This window comes from Rosa chinensis, chromosome 1 (genome assembly GCF_002994745.2).
Source record: "Rosa chinensis cultivar Old Blush chromosome 1, RchiOBHm-V2, whole genome shotgun sequence".
In the NCBI taxonomy this organism is placed as follows: Eukaryota; Viridiplantae; Streptophyta; class Magnoliopsida; order Rosales; family Rosaceae; genus Rosa; species Rosa chinensis.
The window spans coordinates 64,025,192-64,044,989 of NC_037088.1; the positions used below are offsets into that span (position 1 = coordinate 64,025,192).

The following is a 19,798-nucleotide window of genomic DNA, read 5'->3' on the forward strand; positions in this document are numbered from 1 at the left end:
TCATAACCACTTTTTCTTAAAGGTGACGGTTAACAAACTAAATTTTGTCGACAAAAGGTAGATTATTACCCTTACAAAAAGAAATATTACAGATACAATGATTGTCTTACCTATATTGCCATTCACACAACTGGACTCCCATCTCCCAACTTAAACATGGCTTTAGTCTTTTAGAATCTCTGGAAATTATTCTATGTACCCACGGTGCAAATGACCAAACACTTATAAGATGATCTCAATTATTGATATTTATAATTAATATTTTTATTAATAACCTACCTAAGAGTGTATTTAATATAATTTAACCATCCATTTATGTCAGTGCAAGTGCACATCGGTGCACTGAATCCTCCCCCCATAATTCCCAACTCATGGTATCCTGCATTGTGATTTAAACTTTAGAAGCATAACTAAAAGAGAACATTAACAAGATTTTCGATTGCTAAACCGTCTCATTAAAAGTAATAAAGCATTAGAGTTAGAACTTACAAGTTGCAATCAGTGTTAGGATCAATGTTAAAACCCAAAGAGACTTCACAAAGGTCGGGCAAAGTAGCAAGCGCATAGCCATTAGGGTTGTAAGTGGAAATGAGGCTCATCAAGCATCTACAAGTAAATCTCCGATTTTCAACAGTGGGATCGGAAACCATTTTGAGACCTACCATGGAATGACAGCATGGAGACCCCGGAGAAGGGTCCGGTGAGCCATACGTTATGTAGGTGTAGCAAGCGGATACAAGGGCCGTCACGCTGGAGCACTCTATATCTGTAAGGCTAGACACCAATGTCACACTCAATAGCAACATTACCAATACTCCTATCATCAATATTTGGCTCCCCATTTTGTAAACTTTCACTATGGTATTCGTACATTAACAGCTTCATTTATAATGTTGCTATCTTTGGTTTGGTGTGAAGTAAAGAATGCATGGTGTTCATGAAGGTTGAATGAGCCACTAAGTGTGGGCTGACCCACAATAGTAGGTTCCGCCTCAAAGAAAGGTACATTATATATATTTACAGTCTTGTGCTCTACTGCCATCAGGGTTTCGTGGTGTAGTTGGTTATCACGTCAGTCTAACACACTGAAGGTCTCCGGTTCGAACCCGGGCGAAGCCATCCATTTTATTTTTTGCCCCTTTCAACTTCACTTTAGATTTCTCTGACCAATATTTCAGATAGAAATAGATACCATAGGGCAAAAATTTGAATATCTAGTCCACAGGCAAACCAGTTTGTAACACTAACTAGGCATTTACAGAGGAATCAACCAAATCTAGCTAATAGAAGTCTCTTCTCTCTAGTATGAGTGTTAATTTTCTTCACACTGCCATCTAGATGTGGGAACACAACTGAGGTAGTGACACCAATGGCAATGCTCATTTCCATTCTCTCCCCGAAACAGCATCACCAGTGCAATTGTAAACCTGTTTCATTGCATCTTAGTTTTAGTTTAACTGTATCAGCTCATGATGACAAAGTGAAAAGAAAGTAACTTACCCAACAATCAACAGAGTAACCGAAAGAAGCCATAACACATATTGGTAGGCCTTGAATTTGGACTTGACATTGGCATTAGCACCAGCAGGAAGATTCAGCTGCTCCAGCCATCCGTATTGAGGACGGGGCATCAACACAAATCCAATGAGGAATCCGGTGATAAATCCACCAATGTGGGCAAAATTATCAACGCGTGGCAAAATTCCAATGCCAAGGTTAATGAGAATGATGACCAGAAGAGTAGCAAGAGCTGCAACCTATGTGATAATGTGAGCAAAGAAAGAGTAAATCAGCATACATGAAAATGTACTCAAAGAATATAAACCAAACATCACAATTTTCTTGACCTTGTTGGTATAAATAGTCCAATTCGTAATTAGTTCCGAAAGCATTGATCCAAGAAGACCAAAAAGAGCACCCGATGCACCAACAGAAATGTTCTTTCGAATAAAAAGAGACGACATGATGCTACCCCCAAATCCAGACAACAAGTATATAATCCCAACTCGCACTGACAAAATGTCCATAGTCAATAGGATACAATAAGATATAGCAAACCAAGATAAACTAACAAGATCATGGAGAGATATATACCAAGCCCAAATTGCTGCTCTATACGAATTCCGATGAAGACCAAGCTGAGCATGTTAACAACCAGATGTACTACTCCAGCATGTAACCAAATACAAGTAACAAGTCTCCATCCCTGATGCTTGTGCACCACTTTGCTCCACTCCAAAGCTCCCAACTTTTCCAATCTTCAAACACGTACAATAACCCCAAATTAATCAATTTCCCATATATAGCAAAACTTTAACCTCAAAAAGCGAAAAACCACAAATTGAGGAAAGAAAAGATTATTATTACGTGGAAGAAGAAGGGCCTAAGAGGGGGTTCTCCTTCAACGGTTGAAACGAGAACCTGCCAAGAACCCCAGCCACACACTTGCCTATGATCCCAGAACTGTGGTTGGGGCAGTCATTCATAAACATGGCCACAAGGAATACAAAAAGGTTAATCACAACTAACATGGGCACCAACCAAGAAGTCCATTGGGTCTCTACGTCATCTGCAACATACGTAGACGATGAGTAGCTCTCTCCGTTTGCTCTGTGCTTCACTCCTCCTCTGTTGTTTTCCAAGTCTTCAGCTTCACCAGGCATTTTTGTGTTTGTGGGTGCTTGCTGTCTTTCTGAGTTGATGAGGTTTTTGTATGAATTTTTTAGATGGAGTTGGTGGAAGGGTTTAATGTAAGGCACAAAGAAAGGAACTGGGACTCAAAGCTTTAAGCTTTTCACTGAGGAAGTACCGTTTTGGCTGTTATTGAAAAAAGGACGTCTTAGTTGCTTCAACGCGGTTTAAACCGGAATGGACCCAGATCAGATTAATCAAACCGGGGTGGACCCTAAAGCCTAATCATCAAAGAAGAAGGTAGAACACCAAGGATGAAGAAACTAATCACAATGGTAACCTCTTAGGACTTATATATATTGAAAGAGTACTCGTATCCCTCTACACTCACGACTAAAATTCAATATTAAAGACTCTTTTTCAAGTGAAATAAAGAAAAAATGGCTAAGAAGTTTTAGTTTCAGACCCTCCACAATGGTGACAATTGTAGAATTGTAGTTTTTTTTTTTTTTGAAACGAAATTTGTAGTTTTATTGTAATGAAAATATATGTATAACAAAACAAGATTATTTAGAGGGTTTGACCCACTGTGTTGATAATATTTAGATCATTATACAAAGAGCACCATCACCTTTGTTTTCATTTCCTTTCACCTAATGCACTAATGCAATATTATATGCTGATTATGATCTAATCGAATGTGATTCTTACGAGTCGTACGTGTCGTTTGATATTTGATATTTCTATCTTCTTACACTTTTGTAATATATCCTCTGCTTGCACCATTAGCTGATTGAACTTTAAGGTTAGTTTGGGATTGCTGTGACTTTAAAAAAAAAACTGTTTCTGCGGTGTTGTGAGAATAATCAGCTGTGAATTAAAACAGTTTCGTGTTTAGTAAATAATATTGTTAAAAGTGATGTCAATACATAAAATAACTGCACAGTGTGTTTTGATCCACAACAGCTTCTAAAAGCAATCTTTAGGCTGCTTCTAAAATCTGTTGTCCGTAACCTATAACTTTCAATTAAAACTGTTTTTTATTTATTTACCAAACATTATAAAATCTAAAATTTTGAACAAAAACTGATTTTTTTTTTTAAGCGAAACAATCCCAAACGGGGCCTTAGTCATCTTCCTTTACATACAAATATAGTAAAACTGTAAAAGAAAGAAGATAGAAGACAAGCTATGTGGAAACGAAAGGAGGTATCAAAGGAATAGAAGGTAGATGACAAGCTTTGTGGAAACGAAAGGAGGTATCAAAGGAATAGAAGGTGAAGCAGCCAATAAAAGTAAAGGTGAAAGAAGATCAGTACTAGATATCCAGACAAGAAAATATGTCCCTCCATTATTTATGCAGACAATAGTCACAATACTAGACCACAAATGATCGACATTTCATGGAATTAATTACCAATAAATTAAGAATTGCAAAACCTGGTACTACGTACTTAATTTGAGAAAACATGATCTAATCTCTGAGATCTTCGAGTAAGTTTGTTTATCGCTTGCCCTTAGCTCCTCCAGCGCCCTTGGGGCCCTTATTTGCAGCACCACCCTTTGGCAAGTTACCCTTGCTTTGATTCTTTGTTGACCTGGCCATTACTTCGGCCTTCTTCGCCCTCTTTTCATCCTTGGTTTTCTTGATCCTCTCCTTAATTTCACTGCACAAACACCATTTGTATGCTTAAGATTCTTAAAAGTGAAATTCAACAAGCAAATGGGAGGCATAACAATATATATATACCGAAGAGCAGCCTCTCTTGCAGCATCTCTAACTTCAGGTTTTTCACTTCTTCTCTTCTGTATGACCTCCAAAGTAGCACCCACTATGGATCGAGAGTAAGGTTTTTTTGTGGTGCGACGCCTCTTCTTAACAGTTTCTTGAGAAATGTCCTGATTGTAATACACAAAATTAGCTAGCAAGCAAAGTAACACTAACTGTAAACAGATTGATTGGATCGCAAGTTATCACTTCTCAATCAATTAATGTTTTTCTTCTTTCTGCTTATATATATAGGTATTACCTTCTTGTGTTGCTTTCTGTACATGGCTGTCCAAGCAAGTTTAGCTGGCTTCAGTCTGTTGTGGAAGTACCTCTTGTTCTTAGAGTTTGCAAACAGGAACACCTTAATTGATCCAAAAAGATAATGAAGTTTCAGAAAACATGGGGAGGCAGCAAATGAATTGATACTAGAGCAGTCAAAGACAGAACTATGGTAATGCTGCATATCTTATTAAGTTGTGCCCCTTTTACCTGAGAATCAGCACGAACAAATCGGATGCCTCTACCTGGGTAGATCTTAGCTCCACTGAAGCGGCATAGTTCAGTCCTGACATCCCAATTAGAACAATAAATTATTACATACCGGCCTTACCACAATTGTGATTCACGAATGACACAAATGCTGGCTAGCTTCCCAGCTACCACAGTAATGGTAACATAAGAAAGTTGAAAATTTCAGTGCACTATAAGTCGATCTGTGTCTTGATGCGGACATACACCTAAACAAGTTAATTTAAGAGTACTCAAGCAGTGCTAAATGCTCATTAATCAATTTTGATACTAATTCATGTTCATTTCTTTATAATCAGAGAAACGTGATCAGAGATGATGAAGCAGATCAGTATGTGGATCAAATAAATTACTATTTTCAAACTTCAAAGTAACACCTAGCTAACCAAATCAACCACAAGTCCACATATTCGATCAAAACCCACATTCAACCGAATTCTCCAGCTCGAGAAGTAAAGGAAATTTTGATCAGATGACCTACTCCCACTGAAACCACAGATAGTACAAATTAATTTCTTCCATTAAAAGTGACCCGAAGGACCATCCACAACCAACCCAGAAAATATTAGACACAGCCATTAACTATGACACTCAAGGTGCTCAAAGATTTCATTTTCTCTCTCAGCAACCAAACCGAGTTATAGAGGGAGGGGCACTCCTCAATAAACATCAAACATTGTCATCTATCCACCATCATGATTATGAATTCAGATGATGATGATCCACACGTTATGATCGATCAGCTAAATACGCGTTCATCATAAAACCCTAGAAATCAATCAAGAATATAAATGCAAAAGAAAATAAAGAATGGTATGAGGGTAAAATGGAAAAAGGAACAAAATGAGAGCGTACTTGAGAACCATGGCGGTAGCTTGGTCTCTGCTTCAGAGAAAGGGTTTTATAGAAATGGTGAGAATTGAAAGCTTCTGGTGACGAAGAAGATGGTACGTCCAGAGCTATTTAAATTTTCGTTTCATATGATCGCGGAGGGGGGTTGGACTTTGACCACAAATAGTTATCAACTGAATGTGGGCAAGATCCGAATAGACAGGCCCATCTAATTGTTTGAAGCCTAGGGATTGACTAGGTAAAAAGAATATCGTTGGAATATGAGAATTGAACAAAATACGAATAGGGCAAATTTTGTTTTGCAATTTGATTTTATACATATTCTAAAGTAAAATGAGATTTTCACTGTTCAATGAACAGTACTACAATGCTTTCCTGATTTGCTCTCTGTTGTTCATGATTTACGGTTTTGCCATTTCACTGCTTAGTATAAAAAGACGGTTTTGCCTCCATTTTAACTGAAATTAGAATCCTGCCACAACTCTGCCATATATTTTTTTGACTGAAATTACAATTTTGCTATATCTTTTTTTTTTTTTTGGGTTACAAAAAGTTTAGGTGAGAGCTTGGTTACGCTATACCACCATCACCAGGGCAAGCCTACAACCTCAACCCTGAAGGGCTTACGTGTGACACATACCTGTCTCACAGCCCACAGGTATGGATTTCTGCAGGGGACTTACAGATCGCGAACCAACGAGGCCTACTGGCAGCGGGGATCGAACTCGGGTGGGGGTTCCAGCATGAGGCCGCCCATGCCAACTGAGCCAAACCTCGTTGGCTCTATATCTTTTTAATTTTATATGTTTTTTTTTAAGGGAGAACAATTATGTTTTTTATTTGTAAATTTCTAAAAATCATGGAAAGTTTAATTTTTGTTGTATCCCATTTGTTGCTAATATATTATTAACAACAAAACAAAACATATTCTAAGTGACACCGATGTTTTTTAGATTGCGATATTCATCTATTACATATGAAACTTGAAAAAAAAAAAAAAAAAAACCCCGCAGCATGGCGCGGGTCAATTTACTGTCATATGTAATATGTATATATGCACCTGCTTGGTTAGCATATTTTGAAATCTGACTTTAGAACATGTAAAATAATGTGTAGTTGTATATACAATTTTGAACTATGGCTAAAGTTTCATATTTTGGATCATGTAAAACCATGTCTAATGTATTTTTTTTAATAAACCATGTCTAATGTATACGTATAACACATTTATATAATGTGCCTAATGTTTGTAAATCCAATACTGTCGAATTGAATAATGTCGATGATATACCCGCAGCATCGCGCGGGCTATGTTGCTAGTTTCAATAAAAGTTGAAATGCTTTTTGTCGACGTAATCGTCGGAATAAGTTGTTTCTCAATTTAATTTAAATAAAATAGTTAAATAGAAAATGAGCTTTACCGACAAATAGGTTGTTGGCAAAAGTTTTTTTATTTTTTTTTCTAATTCAATTCAAATAAAAGTTTAAAAGAGCTTTACGGACATATAGGTCATTGGCAACATTGTTGTTTAGTTATTTGAAACTCAAACGACAAATAAGTCATCGATCAATGTTATATTGAATTCAATTTAAATAAAGCTCAAACGGCCTCTGTCGACCAACAAATCTGTCCCATTGAAACCATATTTTGAAAAGGAAAAATTTCGAAACCAAATATCCCTATATATTGAATGTAGTATATCATACTAGGAAAAAAATCCTTCTTTTTTTTTTGGTCAAGTTAGGAAACGAATCCGCTTACCAAAGATTAAGGATAAGAAGGTATTTTGTAGACGCATATCACTGGATAAGCAAAATGTATTTGTAGACGCATATCACTGGATAAGCAGTTGTCAATAAGAAAAGAAGAATCCTAATGGAGAATCAAATTAATTAATTGAGTGTCCTATTATGGCAATCTCTATATTATATGGAGATTTTCTGTTTGATTTACTTCCAAATATGAAGAACTTACCAAATAATCACCGATGATGACGTCATATATTCAGACCATTCTGCATTTTAAGATTATACCAGGGTAATTGTAAAAATACAAAATTTATAAATATGAAGTTGTTAGTACCATACTATGCATGCATTGTGTTCCATTTCATAACATTAAAATCAACAACATAATGTGTATTGTATGTGAAGTTGCAATCAATATCAGGTAAAAAATGAGTACAAAACTTGTTATGTAACAAGTTTAAATAATATAATTAAGTGAATGCAAATGCATGAGGGGATTGAGACGATTGCAAATTTTCAATTGATCAATTGAAAACCACACTACATGGTACATAGATTAAAGCTTAAATGTGTTGGATATTAATTCCTTAATTCCCTTATATGCATATATTTTAGTGAAGGTCTAAAGGCTATTATCATATTCTCACGAGTATTCTTGAATTAGGGATGGTTCATGAGCTTAATAACATGCAAGTTATGTCAAACTCCATTACAGCCTTTTACAGGGATTTAATGATGCTAACCAAATGTAAAAACAAAAAAAGGCCTCTAGTGTACTGTGTACTTAAAATTTTGCCTTTAGTCTTATGGAGAAAAATTTAGTAATGTCAACTGGTAACATTATTCGTTTTGGGTATGTGCAAATATAAACATAAAAGGAAAATGTGAATTCAATTTTGGTCGGTATTCAACATATTACATACCATATAAAAGTTATGCATGCACAGTTACAAATTTACATTCCATCGAATGTGACTTTCCATTCAAGTAATATATTCCATAAAATTACACCACAAAGACAGATAAGAATAAGGGTGAAATATGTTATCTACTCGTAAGAAAAGCGTGTGAGGTCGCACTAATAGAAACAAATTAAAGACAATAACTGCAATTGTATTTTATATTTAGCTAACGGTCTAATGTCGTGACAACTCTTAATTAGTCTTTACATGCGATTCACGTGCAAGAAAATAGTGTTTATGATTGTTACGATTCGGACATGGTTGACTACTACAAACACTATAATGTCTAAAACAAAAAAATTCAGGTTTTTTGTCAGTTCAAAATCTGTGTCAAATCGTAAGAAATAAAATTTGAAGATAAAATGGGTATTACAATTTGGCAAAATTTTGCGGCTGATTTTATGAGATAAGGAGGAAGGGGAGTGATGTAATGTACGTACCAAACCCTGCAGCCTAGGTGGGGGGCATAATTTAAGGAATCAACACCACCAACTCCCTCAAATTCCGGTAAAATTACCATTCTGTCCTCCAAACTCACAGCCTGATTGGCCGCACGTAAATCCAATTCCACCCAAAAACCATGTGCTCCGCTGCACCGGATCATTCCACCGCCAAGACAAAAGGTTCTGAGAGTCTCCAAAAATCTCTCACACGCGCCGCGACACGCGACGGGCGGATTTCACGATTTCTGTGGGCCCCACTCTCTCTCTCTCTTACCCCCCGCCCTTTATATACCCCCCTCCCCACTATTTATGCATTAACATATTGCTCTAGAACCTCTCTGTCTCTCTCAAGGCTTTGGTTAGTGAGATTTGGTGTGCACGATTAAGAAACCAAAGAACCTATTTTGCAAAATTTGGTTTCAGAGTTTCTGAAATTTGATTCTTTTCAATCCAAAAAGAAAAATAGTATTAAGAAGAAGAGCTTCATTGACTCTTCTTCTTCTTCTTCTTCATCTTCTTCAGAGGTCCATGTAAGTCAGCTCCAAAAAACCTTTCCCCAAGTCCTTGTTTTTATTATTATTAATGTTTTTCATTGATATATTAGTTTATATAAATATTTTATTAATCTGTCTCTTTCTCTTCCACAGATCCCAGACAGAGAAGGATCTGAAAAATCCATTAACTTCTTTGTTGTTGGACAAAGACAGAGGCTTTAGTATTTCTCACTGTCAAAATTTAAAGGTAAAACTGGGGTTGGTTTTGCTTTACTTGCATGCCCATCCATCTATCTATCTGTAACATAATAGAGGAGAGAGGAGGGAGAGGAGAAGGAGAAGGAGAAGGAGAAGGAGAGAGAATGGAAGAGGTCCAGTTGGGTCTTTTTCTCTACTTGGATTTGGTATTGGAAAAGTCATTGTGAAATAGTGTGAAAGTGAGATAAAGCTCTCATGGCCTTTTCCTTTTCTGTTTTCCTTTTGAGACCCTTTTGGGTTTTAAAGTTTTTTTTTTTATAATTTTTCCTCTGGGTCCTTTTCATTCCTGCCAAACTTTTAGTCAAGGGGAGCAGAAAAGGAAGGAAATTTAGGGTTTTTCCTACAGCCGTAGTATAGATAAACCCATGATGTGATTGTGTTTTTACAAAGAAAGGGGTTTGGTTGGTTGTGTTTGAAGTTTTGAACTGGGAATCACAAAAAAGAAAAGGCCTTTTCTTGTCTTCTTCCTCTTTTTCTCTCTTCCATCTGAAAACAAATTCTATACAGTCATGCATGGGAGTTGACAAAGGAGGCAGCTTTTTTATTCTGTTTCTACTTCGGAATCGAAATATCCGACCTTTTTAACGCTTTAGCTCAATCTGGCAAAAAATCTGTACAAGGTCAATGACTGAATATATATTTTTCTTTTAAGAGAAAATCTGGTTATATATACCTTTTTGATAGTGACGGTGACTGTTGCTAACAGAACCTGCGGAGACAGAAGGGCCAAATAGAGCCAGGCCAATTCAGATAGAGCAAAAGAGAGAGAGAGAGAGAGAGATTTAATATTTTATTTGTTTATTGGTTTTCTGTTTGTCCCCAGTTTTGATGAATTTTGGAGGTTTGATCAGTAATAGTGGAGGTGTTGGGGGTTCAAGAGTTGTGGCTGAGATTGATCCACACAGCAGTGGTGGTGCCATTGCTCAACCGCACTTTATTCCCAATTCAATGCAGACTTCCTCTGCCCTCTCCCTTTCAATAGTATGCTTTATCTAATTCTCTTAATTAATTTGTGTTCGTGTTCCATGTTGTACTTGTGCTTGACTGTTGTTTTGTGTTTTGTAGGTGCAGAAAAACATGGATGGGCACAATGAACTTGACCTGATTGCTGAGAGTTTTGACCCCGGGATTATTGGGAGGTTGAGGGAAGAGGAGTTTGACCAGAGCCGGTCAGGCAGTGACCACTTTGATGGGGCATCCGGTGATGATCAAGACCCTGTCGACGAGGATGATCGGCCACGGAGGAAGAAGAAGTATCATCGTCATACCCCCAGCCAAATCCAAGAACTGGAATCGTATGATTGATTTCTCTCTATTGTATTTGAGCTGTTTTGGTGTTTGTGTTTGTGTTGGATTTTTTTTTTTTTGGTCTGTTGTGTTGTTCTTGATGTTCTTGTGGTGTAGTTTCTTTAAGGAATGCCCACATCCTGATGAAAAGCAAAGGTTGGACCTCAGCAGGAGGCTTGGCTTGGAGACTAAGCAAGTCAAGTTTTGGTTCCAGAATAGAAGAACTCAAATGAAGGTTGATTTCTTTCTTTTGTTAGATTTGGTTTTGGTAAATTTTTAAATAATTGATATGTAAATGGGGTTTTGAATGAATCAGACTCAACTGGAGCGCCATGAGAATATAATTCTTAGGCAAGAGAATGACAAGCTCCGAGCTGAGAATGGTGTGATGAAGGAAGCTATGTCAAATCCAATATGCCACAACTGTGGTGGCCCTGCCATTCCTGGCCAAATTTCATTTGATGAACACCAACTGAGGATTGAGAATGCTCGACTGAATGATGAACTGAGTCGAATTTGTACTTTGGCACAAAAGTTCTTGGGCAGGCCCATTTCAAACTTGGCTGCTCCCCGCTCTCTTCCAAGCTCGACTGCCGGTCTAGACCTGGCGATGGGAATAAATGGGATGGGTTGTTTGAATGCTGGAGCCAGCAATCAGTTATCGATGGGGTTCGAGTTGGGAGATGGTGTTGGAAGCTCTTCACCTGTGATGCCTCTAATGAAACCGGTTATGGGAATGCCAAATGATTTGCAGCATATGACTGATAGACATGTTTACCTGGAGCTTGCAGGCGAAGCTATGGATGAATTGGTTAGGATGGTTCAAGCAGATACCCCTTTGTGGATGAAAAGTTCAGATGGTGGAAGCGAAACATTGAACGTGGAGCTGTACAGGACATTTTCTTGTATCAGTACCAGGCAAAGTGGCTTGGTAACTGATGCTTCAAGGGATTCTTGTATGGTGATCATAAACAGCTTGGCTCTTGTAGAGACTATGATGGATGCGGTAATGCTTCTCTGCTCTTTATTTCTATTTGAACATGCTTTTGTGTCCAAAATAGAGTAATGCTTGATTCTGGTTGTTTGTTTTCTTTTGTATGAGTAGAATCGATGGACAGATATGTTCCCTACTTTGGTTGCTAGAGCCTCCACCATTGGCATGATTTCCAGCGGCCCAAACGGAACCAGAAATGGTACTATTCAAATGGTGCGTCTCTTTTCTTGTGTCTCTTTTTCTGTATTTAGTTGTTAAATCGAAACTCAAGAGGATCTTATTTTGTAGATGCATGCCGAGCTTCAAATGCTTTCGCCATTGGTTCCAGTCCGTCCACTCAAGTTCCTCCGTTTTTCCAAGCAGCATGCAGAGGGTGTGTGGGCTGTTGTCGATGTTTCCATTGACATCCAGCAAGATGCTTCCAGTGTGAACTGCCGGAGGCTTCCTTCTGGCTTCATTGTGCAAGATATGCCCAATGGTTACTCCAAGGTACACATTGATTGGCTAACCAGGTTCTTGGTAAATTTCAATACTATGTTTTTAATGAGGTTGTTGAACTGCATAATGAGTTTGTTTGCAAGATGAAATTATGGGCAGTTAAATCTCCTAAATCTAGCCTAGCTTGACTTGTGCAGCCAAGAATTTACTTTTTTTGGTGGTGTTGGTCCTATTGTAATGTATTGTGTGCCTAGAAACCTGTATTCTTTATTGTTATTTACTGAAGAAGATGCTTCCTCATTTTTGAGATGATGAAATCAAGGATACTCATAGTTTAATATTAGGCTTGAATAGAATACACACATAATGTTTACATGCGGGTGAAAGTAAAATTAAACCTTGGAAATTTCAATCTTTGACACATAAATTATGTATTTGATGCTTCTATTCCTATCGTTCCTGTCTGTCTTAATGTGTTCTTTACTGTCTACGAGACTAAGTGACCTGGATCCAGTCTTATACTGTTGTATATTGAATTCCATGTAATGTGATTTTCTGCACACTTGAATTTAAGTCAGTGTTTTGTTTCTCTATAGTCCTGAATTTTGACCTGCGCTCTTTTATCTTTTCCACAGGTTTGTTTGGTGTACTTTCAGTTTAAAATAGCCTTTAATCCTGATGTCAACTCATCTCTAGGTGTTATTATCTCCACTCTAATTGTCTTTCTCTGATGCTTCCTCTCTCTTCTCTCACAAAATGTTGATTTTTATTATTTTTTGGTTTTGAAAAAAGAAAAGCTGAAATGGTCACTGTGGTAAATGTTCACCAAAAAGTTAGATATTTATCCATTCTTCCTTTTTTTCCTTTTGAAGTGGACACGAGTTTGGAATATATTTTTAAAGGCTAGGAATATTGATGGATTGTAAATTGCAGGTGACTTGGATAGAACATTTAGAATATAATGAGAGTGGTGTTCACCAATTGTTACAGCCATTACTACGTTCTGGTATTGGCTTTGGTGCACAGAGGTGGCTTGCCACTCTCCAGAGGGAATGTGAGTCCCTGACTTTCCTCATGTCCTCTACCAATCCTAATGAAGTTCCTAGAGGTAACTCCACTACTGTCTATAGCTAGCTTCTTTGTAATATCTCATATTTCATAATTAATATATACCTATGTTCTCCAGCAGGGTTAAGTATGAATTCAAAGAAAAGCATGCTAAGGTTGGCACAGCGGATGATGCAAAGCTTTTGTTCTGGGGTTTGTGGCTCATCAGTGCGCCAGTGGGACAAACTCTGTATTGATAATGTTAGTGACAACGTGAGGGTAATGGTGCGTCAGAGTTTGGAGGTCGGTGAGCCATCTGGCTTCGTGTTGAGTGCTGCAACATCTGTTTGGATGCCAGTATCAAGGTCAAGACTGTTTGATTTCTTGCGAGACTGGCAATTAAGGGGGCAGTGGGACATTTTGGTCAGCTGTCGTCCACTGCAAGCCATGGTTCAGGTTGACAAGGATCACGGAGGTGGCAACAGTGTTTCTCTCTTTAATGCCAAGGTGAACATAAGACTAGTGTCTTTTAATCTTGTTCTATTTTCATTCAAATTTGTTTGTTCATGAGTCTGTCATCTTGAAATTTCAGGGTCTTGATGCCAATAACAATAATAACATGCTGATGTTCCAAGAGACTAGGACGGATGCTTCAGGGTCAATAGTTGTGTATGCACCGATCACTTCAACAAGTTCAGATATCATGAGGGATGTTGTGTACGAGGGTGGAGATTCTACTTATGTAGAACTCTTACCATCAGGATTTGCAATCCTTCCTTGTGTTACTTCTGACCATGTCAAAGGAGAAGGAAATGGCTCTGATGATGGGGGATGTCTGCTGACAGTTGGATTCCAAATTGTGTGTGATGGTGGCCAACCAACATCCAAGCTCACTATGCACTCGGTTAAGACTGTTATTGATCTTATCTCCTCCACCATTCAGAAGATCAAAAGTGCCCTTCAAATAAATGATGGCCCTTGAAATACATGATGTTCGTGACTGGTTAGTTTAGTTTAGTTTACCTTGTCTTTGTCCTTGGGTTTTGGGAAAGAAAATACAGGAGATTAGAAAATGAGATGGATGTAAAACCTTTGCATTCAAGGGTTTCGAGTCAAGAACGAACCGCATTTTCAGCTGATACTGGTGCTATTGCTTATTAGGGATAAATGGTCTGACTTCAAGCTTCTAAAAAACAATGGTTCGGGTATTGACTCAGTGGACCTGCAATATGTTTATTATGTTTGTTGGTTATACCATACAGAACTGTGGAAATCAAGCAGCGACCAACCTTTTGTTTGCGAAATGTTAATTATTGTCTAATTTTGTTTGGTTTCGTCTGCCTCTAGTTTGGTTTGTGCATTGGTCAAGCCTTTGGATTAGTTTGACTAGCCTTCCTGCACGCGCAAGGCGCGTGCTTGCGCGTGCAGGAAGGACGCACTCATACGTGTAGAAAATGGTGTTTGTTGCGATATTAAAATTACCTTCTGCATGTGTGCAGAAACCAAATCGGACATGTGGCTAAGACCAAGTATAACCATCTATTCCTTTGTGATAATACCCGTGTATTGATTACTTTTAAGATTTAATTTGTTTATAATTAATGGGCACACATTGCGGTATTTAAATCATAGAATTATACTCAGAGACCACAAAGTAGATTCCTCACCAGACTACCCGAGTAACAAAATCTTGATACAGACCCTTAAATTTGAGAATTTGAGCATTTATATGACACATTCATGCATGTTCATGGTTGAAATAAAAAAAGTTGCATATGAAAGATGTACAGAAAACTTATGCAGATTGCATTGAACCGTATGTTCTGATGTGTGATTGAAGGTGCTGACCAGCAATTATTTATAAAGTCCAACTCTACAAAGTTCATCCTCTACATTTGCCATTTCTTTCTCAGAACAAATGTCAAGTTCAAATCAGGCTGCACTTCTGCATACAAAACAAAATAGGGATGAAGAAAAGTAAAGACCCAAAGAGAGTAAACTTGGGAGTATACCCATGAAACATGAAACCTCGAACTATATCTTCATTGTAGATTAATTGCAAAAGAAGCCAAAAACAGGAAATGCCAAGTTATATTTAGGTCACAAAGATTGCTGAGTTCAACAGCTCACATGCAAGAAAAGAAGGAAGACAAAAAACAAAAAAAAACAAAAAAAAAAAAAGTCACAAATTGTCTGACAAATGAGAAAAAATAGAAGTAAAAGCATCTGAAGAGAATCCCTTCAAGTGTGACCATATAGGATTACAAAGAACAGAAGCATCTGCATATGCATACAAAATTATTGGAACAAATACTTAACATCTTGAGTACCAGAGGTCACTGACTTGGAAATTTTTAGATTTTCTATATAAAAAATAGGAAATGGATTATTGCAGATTTAAGAGAAAACAAAACAGATTTGAAATTTTATAGGTGAAGTGAAAACTAAAAGCACAGATTCAAAGAGATTCAAATTTGATACCGATGCGATTTAAACCTGGAGAACAAACAATTACAGGAGAAGTGGAGATACTCCAAACTATTTAAACCCAAAAATCCCACATTCAGAAATTCCAGGTGATCCAAGTAAGTAAAATTATTGTTGTTTGATCACAGCAAATGAATCAAACTGGAGGAGATACAAAACAAAATTCATTTGAAGGTGATACGAACCGAGTAACATATGTTAGTTTTCCTATCTAAGGTCTAGATGATAATCCCCCTAGGTGCCGATATTCATTTGAAGGTGAAATTAGGTCTTTGACTTTGCCACACCTAATGGGAGTAACAAAGAGAATAAACTTACTTCATGAAGGATTCAGTCTCCAAAATTGCATGAGGAGATATTTGGTTTAAAGAATTGTGTCCCTATCTACAAAACAACACATCCGAAGTCACAGATCATATTAAAGAACCATACAAAATACATAATATTCATTAAGAGAGAAAGATTTATGGGGAAATAAAGTCAGAATTCTTAAACTAATACAAAAATAGACCATGAAATTCCCATATTAGGATTCAGGTATTTACAGATGAGTTTAGAGCAAAATTAGTGCAATTGGTTTTGGTATCTGACGAAACAATCACCTTCGCTCATTCATAAAATCACTATCATTCAAGGGAAACAGTTACATGAGTGGCAGGATGGTTTTTCAAAGGAAACAGTTACAATAGGAAACCTGATCGAAAGTAGGGATGACAAAAATCCTCATCGGGTATTCGACCCTAACGGGGAGAAATTCGGGGGAAATCGGGTAACGGGGATGGGGATCCCCAATATTCGAATTCTGAAATCGGGTACGGGGTGGGGATGGTATTTTGATCCCCATCCCCATACCCACCCAATAAAAATTATTTGAAATACATATATATATTATATATTTTTGATATTATTTATAAATAAATATTTATGTTAACTTTATCTTTTTGTCAATATTTAAATTCTATTAATAAATATGTTCAAAAAAAGGAAGATTCTTTTAATAAGAGATCTTTATCAACATGTTAATTTTCCTTAATTGAAATAAGAAATGTATTTTATTTTGATGTTTAATTTTAACTTCATATTTTATAATCCATAATTATTTATATAAATTTTTATATAATAAATTAGTAATATTGTTAACGGGGATTTGGGCGGGTACGGGGACCTAATCCCCAATGGGGATGGGGACGGGGAATCCCCAATATCTTATTACGGGGATTGGGGAGGGTACGGGGATGGAAAATGAAGTCGAGTATGGGGATGGTAATTTAATCCCCTTACCCTACCCTCCCCATTGCCATCCCTAATCGAAAGTAAAAATGGTAAAAATATAGAAATCATCTTGTGAACAAAAATACCTCAAGTTGTCAGTATTTCCTTAACTCCACTCATGGAAGCGGGACAATACGAAATGAAAAACCATCCTGCCACCATATACTGCAATCAAATTTGGCAAAATTTTCACAAACAAAAAAAATAAAAAAAGCTCTTATTCCAGACTTTTACTAATTCATTGATAATGGGTCAAAATCCATCAATGCATTCAACAAAATTAGTGGTAAGAGAAACAAAAAGAAAATATAGCACAGTCAATAATCTCACTTCTAAACAACGTGCCAGTAATGGCCATTTTAGTCATAGATTTGAAGGAGAGGTTGAGTACCTGAAATTACAGCCTCGTTTTGGTTAAATTTGAAATTTTTGAATGCATGGGGAGAGAGGTCGATTGAAACACATGAGACTGCATAAAGGGATAACCCAGATTACCTATATGAGCCGAAGTGGTTACAAAAAATTACATACCTGCTTCATTATTAGTAGCGAGGAGAATAACAATAATGCCTCATACATACCTGCTTCTGTGGTTCTATTCTTCTTCTTGTTCCTTATTTATGAAACCAAAACTATCCGACGATCATAAACTTCTCAATAGACTCCTAAATAAATAATATCAACAGAATCCAATCACCTAAAAGATATTTACAAAAACAAAAGAAACTCAATGTAAATTTACCTGCTAGGTTCACCTATTAGGGAAAATCAGCAAACTACTGATTCTAATCGATATTTTTCTTTTGTATCTTTTGTCGTTTGATTTCGTTCTTCTTGCCTCTGGCTTGCGCTTCCCTGTTGCACTAACGGATACCTCCCACGTCGTCATAATATCATTCCCTTTTAGGTCGTGCGCTATAGCAGTTTTTCGTTCCTGTAGAGATCGTGTGCTTCTACCCAAATTGTATTCTACGGCGTATTAGTTTGGAGTCCCAAGTTCCTATTTTTTCTATTTATATTTTTTTTGTTTTCTTTTTTGTATTTTACAATGCTAACCCTTCTAGATAAATTTTATTTGATTAACTTTTGTTTCTGACATGGGCAGTTTTGGCATTGCAATTTTTGGTGAAGCTTTTGACACCAAAAATCACGCTTTCATTTCTAATAGTAGAGATATGTTGCTAATTATCTTGGTGGGGTGCCAGAAGCTTATCATAATGCTAGCAGTGTTGAACTAAACCTTTCGTTTGATTGGAGAAACTGTCTGTTAACTAAGCTAACTCCAGGTGAGCTCTAGTCCAAGAGTGGAGGAGGAAAGTCAAGAATGCTCAGAAAATTGATTTGTATGCTAATGTTGTAATTAAAAAAATGACTAAATATCGTTTAGTCCTTGAGCTTTTAACCATAAAACACTTCAGTCCTTGATCTTCTAATTTCACACGTTTAGTTTTTGTATTTCAAAATTTCAGACCAATAGGTCCTAACCGTTTAAAAGTCGAAGCGAAATGTCTATTATGTCTTTATTTCTTTTTTTTTATAATAAATTTATTCCTTTCTCTTTTGTTTTTATTCTTTATTCTTTATTTTATTTATTCCTTTTTTTTTCAAACAGAAAGAAAGAAAGGGAAAAAAATTTTCATTTTCTAAAAAAATAAAATAAATTAATTAATTAAAAAAAAACTAAGGGCATAATAGATATTTTGCCGCGACTTTTAGACGGCAAGAACCTATTGGTCTGAAATTTTGAAGTACAGGGACTAAACCTGTGAAATTAGAAGGTCAGGGACTGAAGTGTTTTATGGTTAAAAGCTCAAGGACTAAACAATATTTAGTCCTATTTACAAATAGCTATTACAGCTGGAGCAACATTGTTAAATCCATAGCTATATTTCACATCTTTAGTTCTGTTGGAGATGCTCTTACCAGCCATTAAGGTTTTATTAATCATATCCTCTACATGGACGATGACACGTGTCATTATCTGTTTGACTGTTTGAGTATAAACTTCTTTGTAACCCTTGGCCCCTATCTATTTTGCTTTCGTTTTCCTTCGGTCCTTTTGCAATTTCTTCCTTCAGTCCTTTTGCAATTTCTGCGGGCTCATACCTTAACACATTGCACCCCCAAAATTGGGATAAAAATTCGGTGCTTCTGCTAACACATTACAGATTTCTGTTTCTTAATAAAAATTAGTTATCTTTTAAAAAAAGAAAAAAAGTTGTTATAAAAAGTTAATACTTTTTTTTTGTAAGCAAGAAAAATAGAGTAAGGATATAAACAAAGGCTCAAAGAAACTTTTTTTTTTTTGAATGAGAGAGGAAAATTCCCTTCAAATTTTTTAATAAGAGAAGAAAGAAAAAAAGACTAACTATATATATATATATATATATTTGGGGGGGGGGGACATGAACCTAACCCCTCCAGTAAAAAAGTTGAAAGACATCTGACCAAACAAATAAGCAAAAAACTGCCTAACGGGAAAATTAGGAAGCCCCATAAAATCCCTATTGCAAAAAGAAGCAACAAAATCCGGGGGCTAGTCCCACCAAACCATAGTATCTGAAGTGAGACTAAAGTTTGCAAGA

The 19,798-nt window shown here is 36.7% G+C and overlaps 4 protein-coding genes, 1 long non-coding RNA gene and 1 other non-coding gene across 9 annotated transcripts; 2 read left to right on the top strand and 4 right to left on the bottom strand.

The window, feature by feature from the left end:
- Positions 1–14: 14 nt before the first annotated feature.
- Positions 15–834, bottom strand: LOC112172012 (putative non-specific lipid-transfer protein 14). Its single transcript, XM_024309171.2, has 2 exons — positions 490–834; positions 15–379 (listed from the first exon to the last, which is right to left on the bottom strand). The coding sequence occupies exons 1-2, from the start codon at positions 822–824 to the stop codon at positions 370–372; spliced, it is 345 nt and encodes a 114-aa protein (XP_024164939.2). The 5' UTR covers positions 825–834; the 3' UTR covers positions 15–369.
- A 211-nt stretch (positions 835–1,045) lies between these two features.
- Positions 1,046–1,119, top strand: TRNAV-AAC. The gene has a single exon. It is a non-coding gene; the product is annotated as a tRNA-Val (tRNA).
- LOC112181771 (RHOMBOID-like protein 2) lies at positions 1,066–3,187 on the bottom strand. Its single transcript, XM_024320175.2, has 5 exons — positions 2,368–3,187; positions 2,095–2,258; positions 1,848–2,011; positions 1,501–1,757; positions 1,066–1,427 (listed from the first exon to the last, which is right to left on the bottom strand). Exons 1-5 carry the CDS (start codon positions 2,661–2,663, stop codon positions 1,313–1,315), a joined length of 996 nt encoding a protein of 331 aa, XP_024175943.1. The 5' UTR covers positions 2,664–3,187; the 3' UTR covers positions 1,066–1,312.
- Positions 3,188–3,921: 734 nt separating this feature from the next.
- Positions 3,922–5,896, bottom strand: LOC112187673 (60S ribosomal protein L24). Its single transcript, XM_024326565.2, has 5 exons — positions 5,786–5,896; positions 4,892–4,967; positions 4,662–4,763; positions 4,382–4,530; positions 3,922–4,298 (listed from the first exon to the last, which is right to left on the bottom strand). Exons 1-5 carry the CDS (start codon positions 5,794–5,796, stop codon positions 4,136–4,138), a joined length of 501 nt encoding a protein of 166 aa, XP_024182333.1. The 5' UTR covers positions 5,797–5,896; the 3' UTR covers positions 3,922–4,135.
- Positions 5,897–9,278: 3,382 nt separating this feature from the next.
- Positions 9,279–14,799, top strand: LOC112186636 (homeobox-leucine zipper protein HDG1). Of its 4 annotated transcripts, none has more exons than XM_024325123.2 (11): positions 9,279–9,466; positions 9,584–9,677; positions 10,512–10,669; positions 10,754–10,983; positions 11,093–11,210; positions 11,292–11,981; positions 12,081–12,182; positions 12,258–12,458; positions 13,341–13,515; positions 13,594–13,961; positions 14,047–14,799. In XM_024325123.2, the coding sequence occupies exons 3-11, from the start codon at positions 10,517–10,519 to the stop codon at positions 14,434–14,436; spliced, it is 2,427 nt and encodes an 808-aa protein (XP_024180891.1). In that variant the 5' UTR covers positions 9,279–9,466; positions 9,584–9,677; positions 10,512–10,516; the 3' UTR covers positions 14,437–14,799. The 4 variants fall into 4 exon arrangements, with proteins under 4 accessions (XP_024180891.1, XP_024180911.1, XP_024180903.1 ...); XM_024325143.2 differs by having other exon boundaries at positions 13,597–13,961; positions 14,047–14,798; XM_024325135.2 differs by lacking the exons at positions 9,279–9,466; positions 9,584–9,677 and adding an exon at positions 9,776–10,308.
- A 443-nt stretch (positions 14,800–15,242) lies between these two features.
- Positions 15,243–17,358, bottom strand: LOC121051412. The gene is made up of 3 exons (XR_005805653.1): positions 17,300–17,358; positions 16,260–16,325; positions 15,243–15,399 (listed from the first exon to the last, which is right to left on the bottom strand). It is a non-coding gene; the product is annotated as an uncharacterized LOC121051412 (long non-coding RNA).
- Positions 17,359–19,798: the final 2,440 nt, after the last annotated feature.

What these genes read in the sequence shown, in the direction of transcription:
- LOC112186636 (XM_024325123.2), top strand. Translation starts at nt 10,517, where the DNA reads ATGAATTTTGGAGGTTTGATCAGTAATAGTGGAGGTGTTGGGGGTTCA. An exon ending in CTGCCCTCTCCCTTTCAATA is followed by an intron (nt 10,670 to 10,753) that starts GTATGCTTTATC and finishes TGTGTTTTGTAG; the next exon opens with GTGCAGAAAAACATGGATGG. An exon ending in TGCCCAATGGTTACTCCAAG is followed by an intron (nt 12,459 to 13,340) that starts GTACACATTGAT and finishes TGTAAATTGCAG; the next exon opens with GTGACTTGGATAGAACATTT.
- LOC112172012 (XM_024309171.2), bottom strand. Translation starts at nt 824, where the DNA reads ATGATAGGAGTATTGGTAATGTTGCTATTGAGTGTGACATTGGTGTCT.
- LOC112187673 (XM_024326565.2), bottom strand. An exon ending in ACAGAAAGCAACACAAGAAG is followed by an intron (nt 4,531 to 4,661) that starts GTAATACCTATA and finishes TATTACAATCAG; the next exon opens with GACATTTCTCAAGAAACTGT. An exon ending in GCAAGAGAGGCTGCTCTTCG is followed by an intron (nt 4,299 to 4,381) that starts GTATATATATAT and finishes GTGTTTGTGCAG; the next exon opens with TGAAATTAAGGAGAGGATCA.
- LOC112181771 (XM_024320175.2), bottom strand. Translation starts at nt 2,663, where the DNA reads ATGCCTGGTGAAGCTGAAGACTTGGAAAACAACAGAGGAGGAGTGAAG. An exon ending in AGAGCAGCAATTTGGGCTTG is followed by an intron (nt 2,012 to 2,094) that starts GTATATATCTCT and finishes ACATTTTGTCAG; the next exon opens with TGCGAGTTGGGATTATATAC. An exon ending in GGACTATTTATACCAACAAG is followed by an intron (nt 1,758 to 1,847) that starts GTCAAGAAAATT and finishes ATTATCACATAG; the next exon opens with GTTGCAGCTCTTGCTACTCT.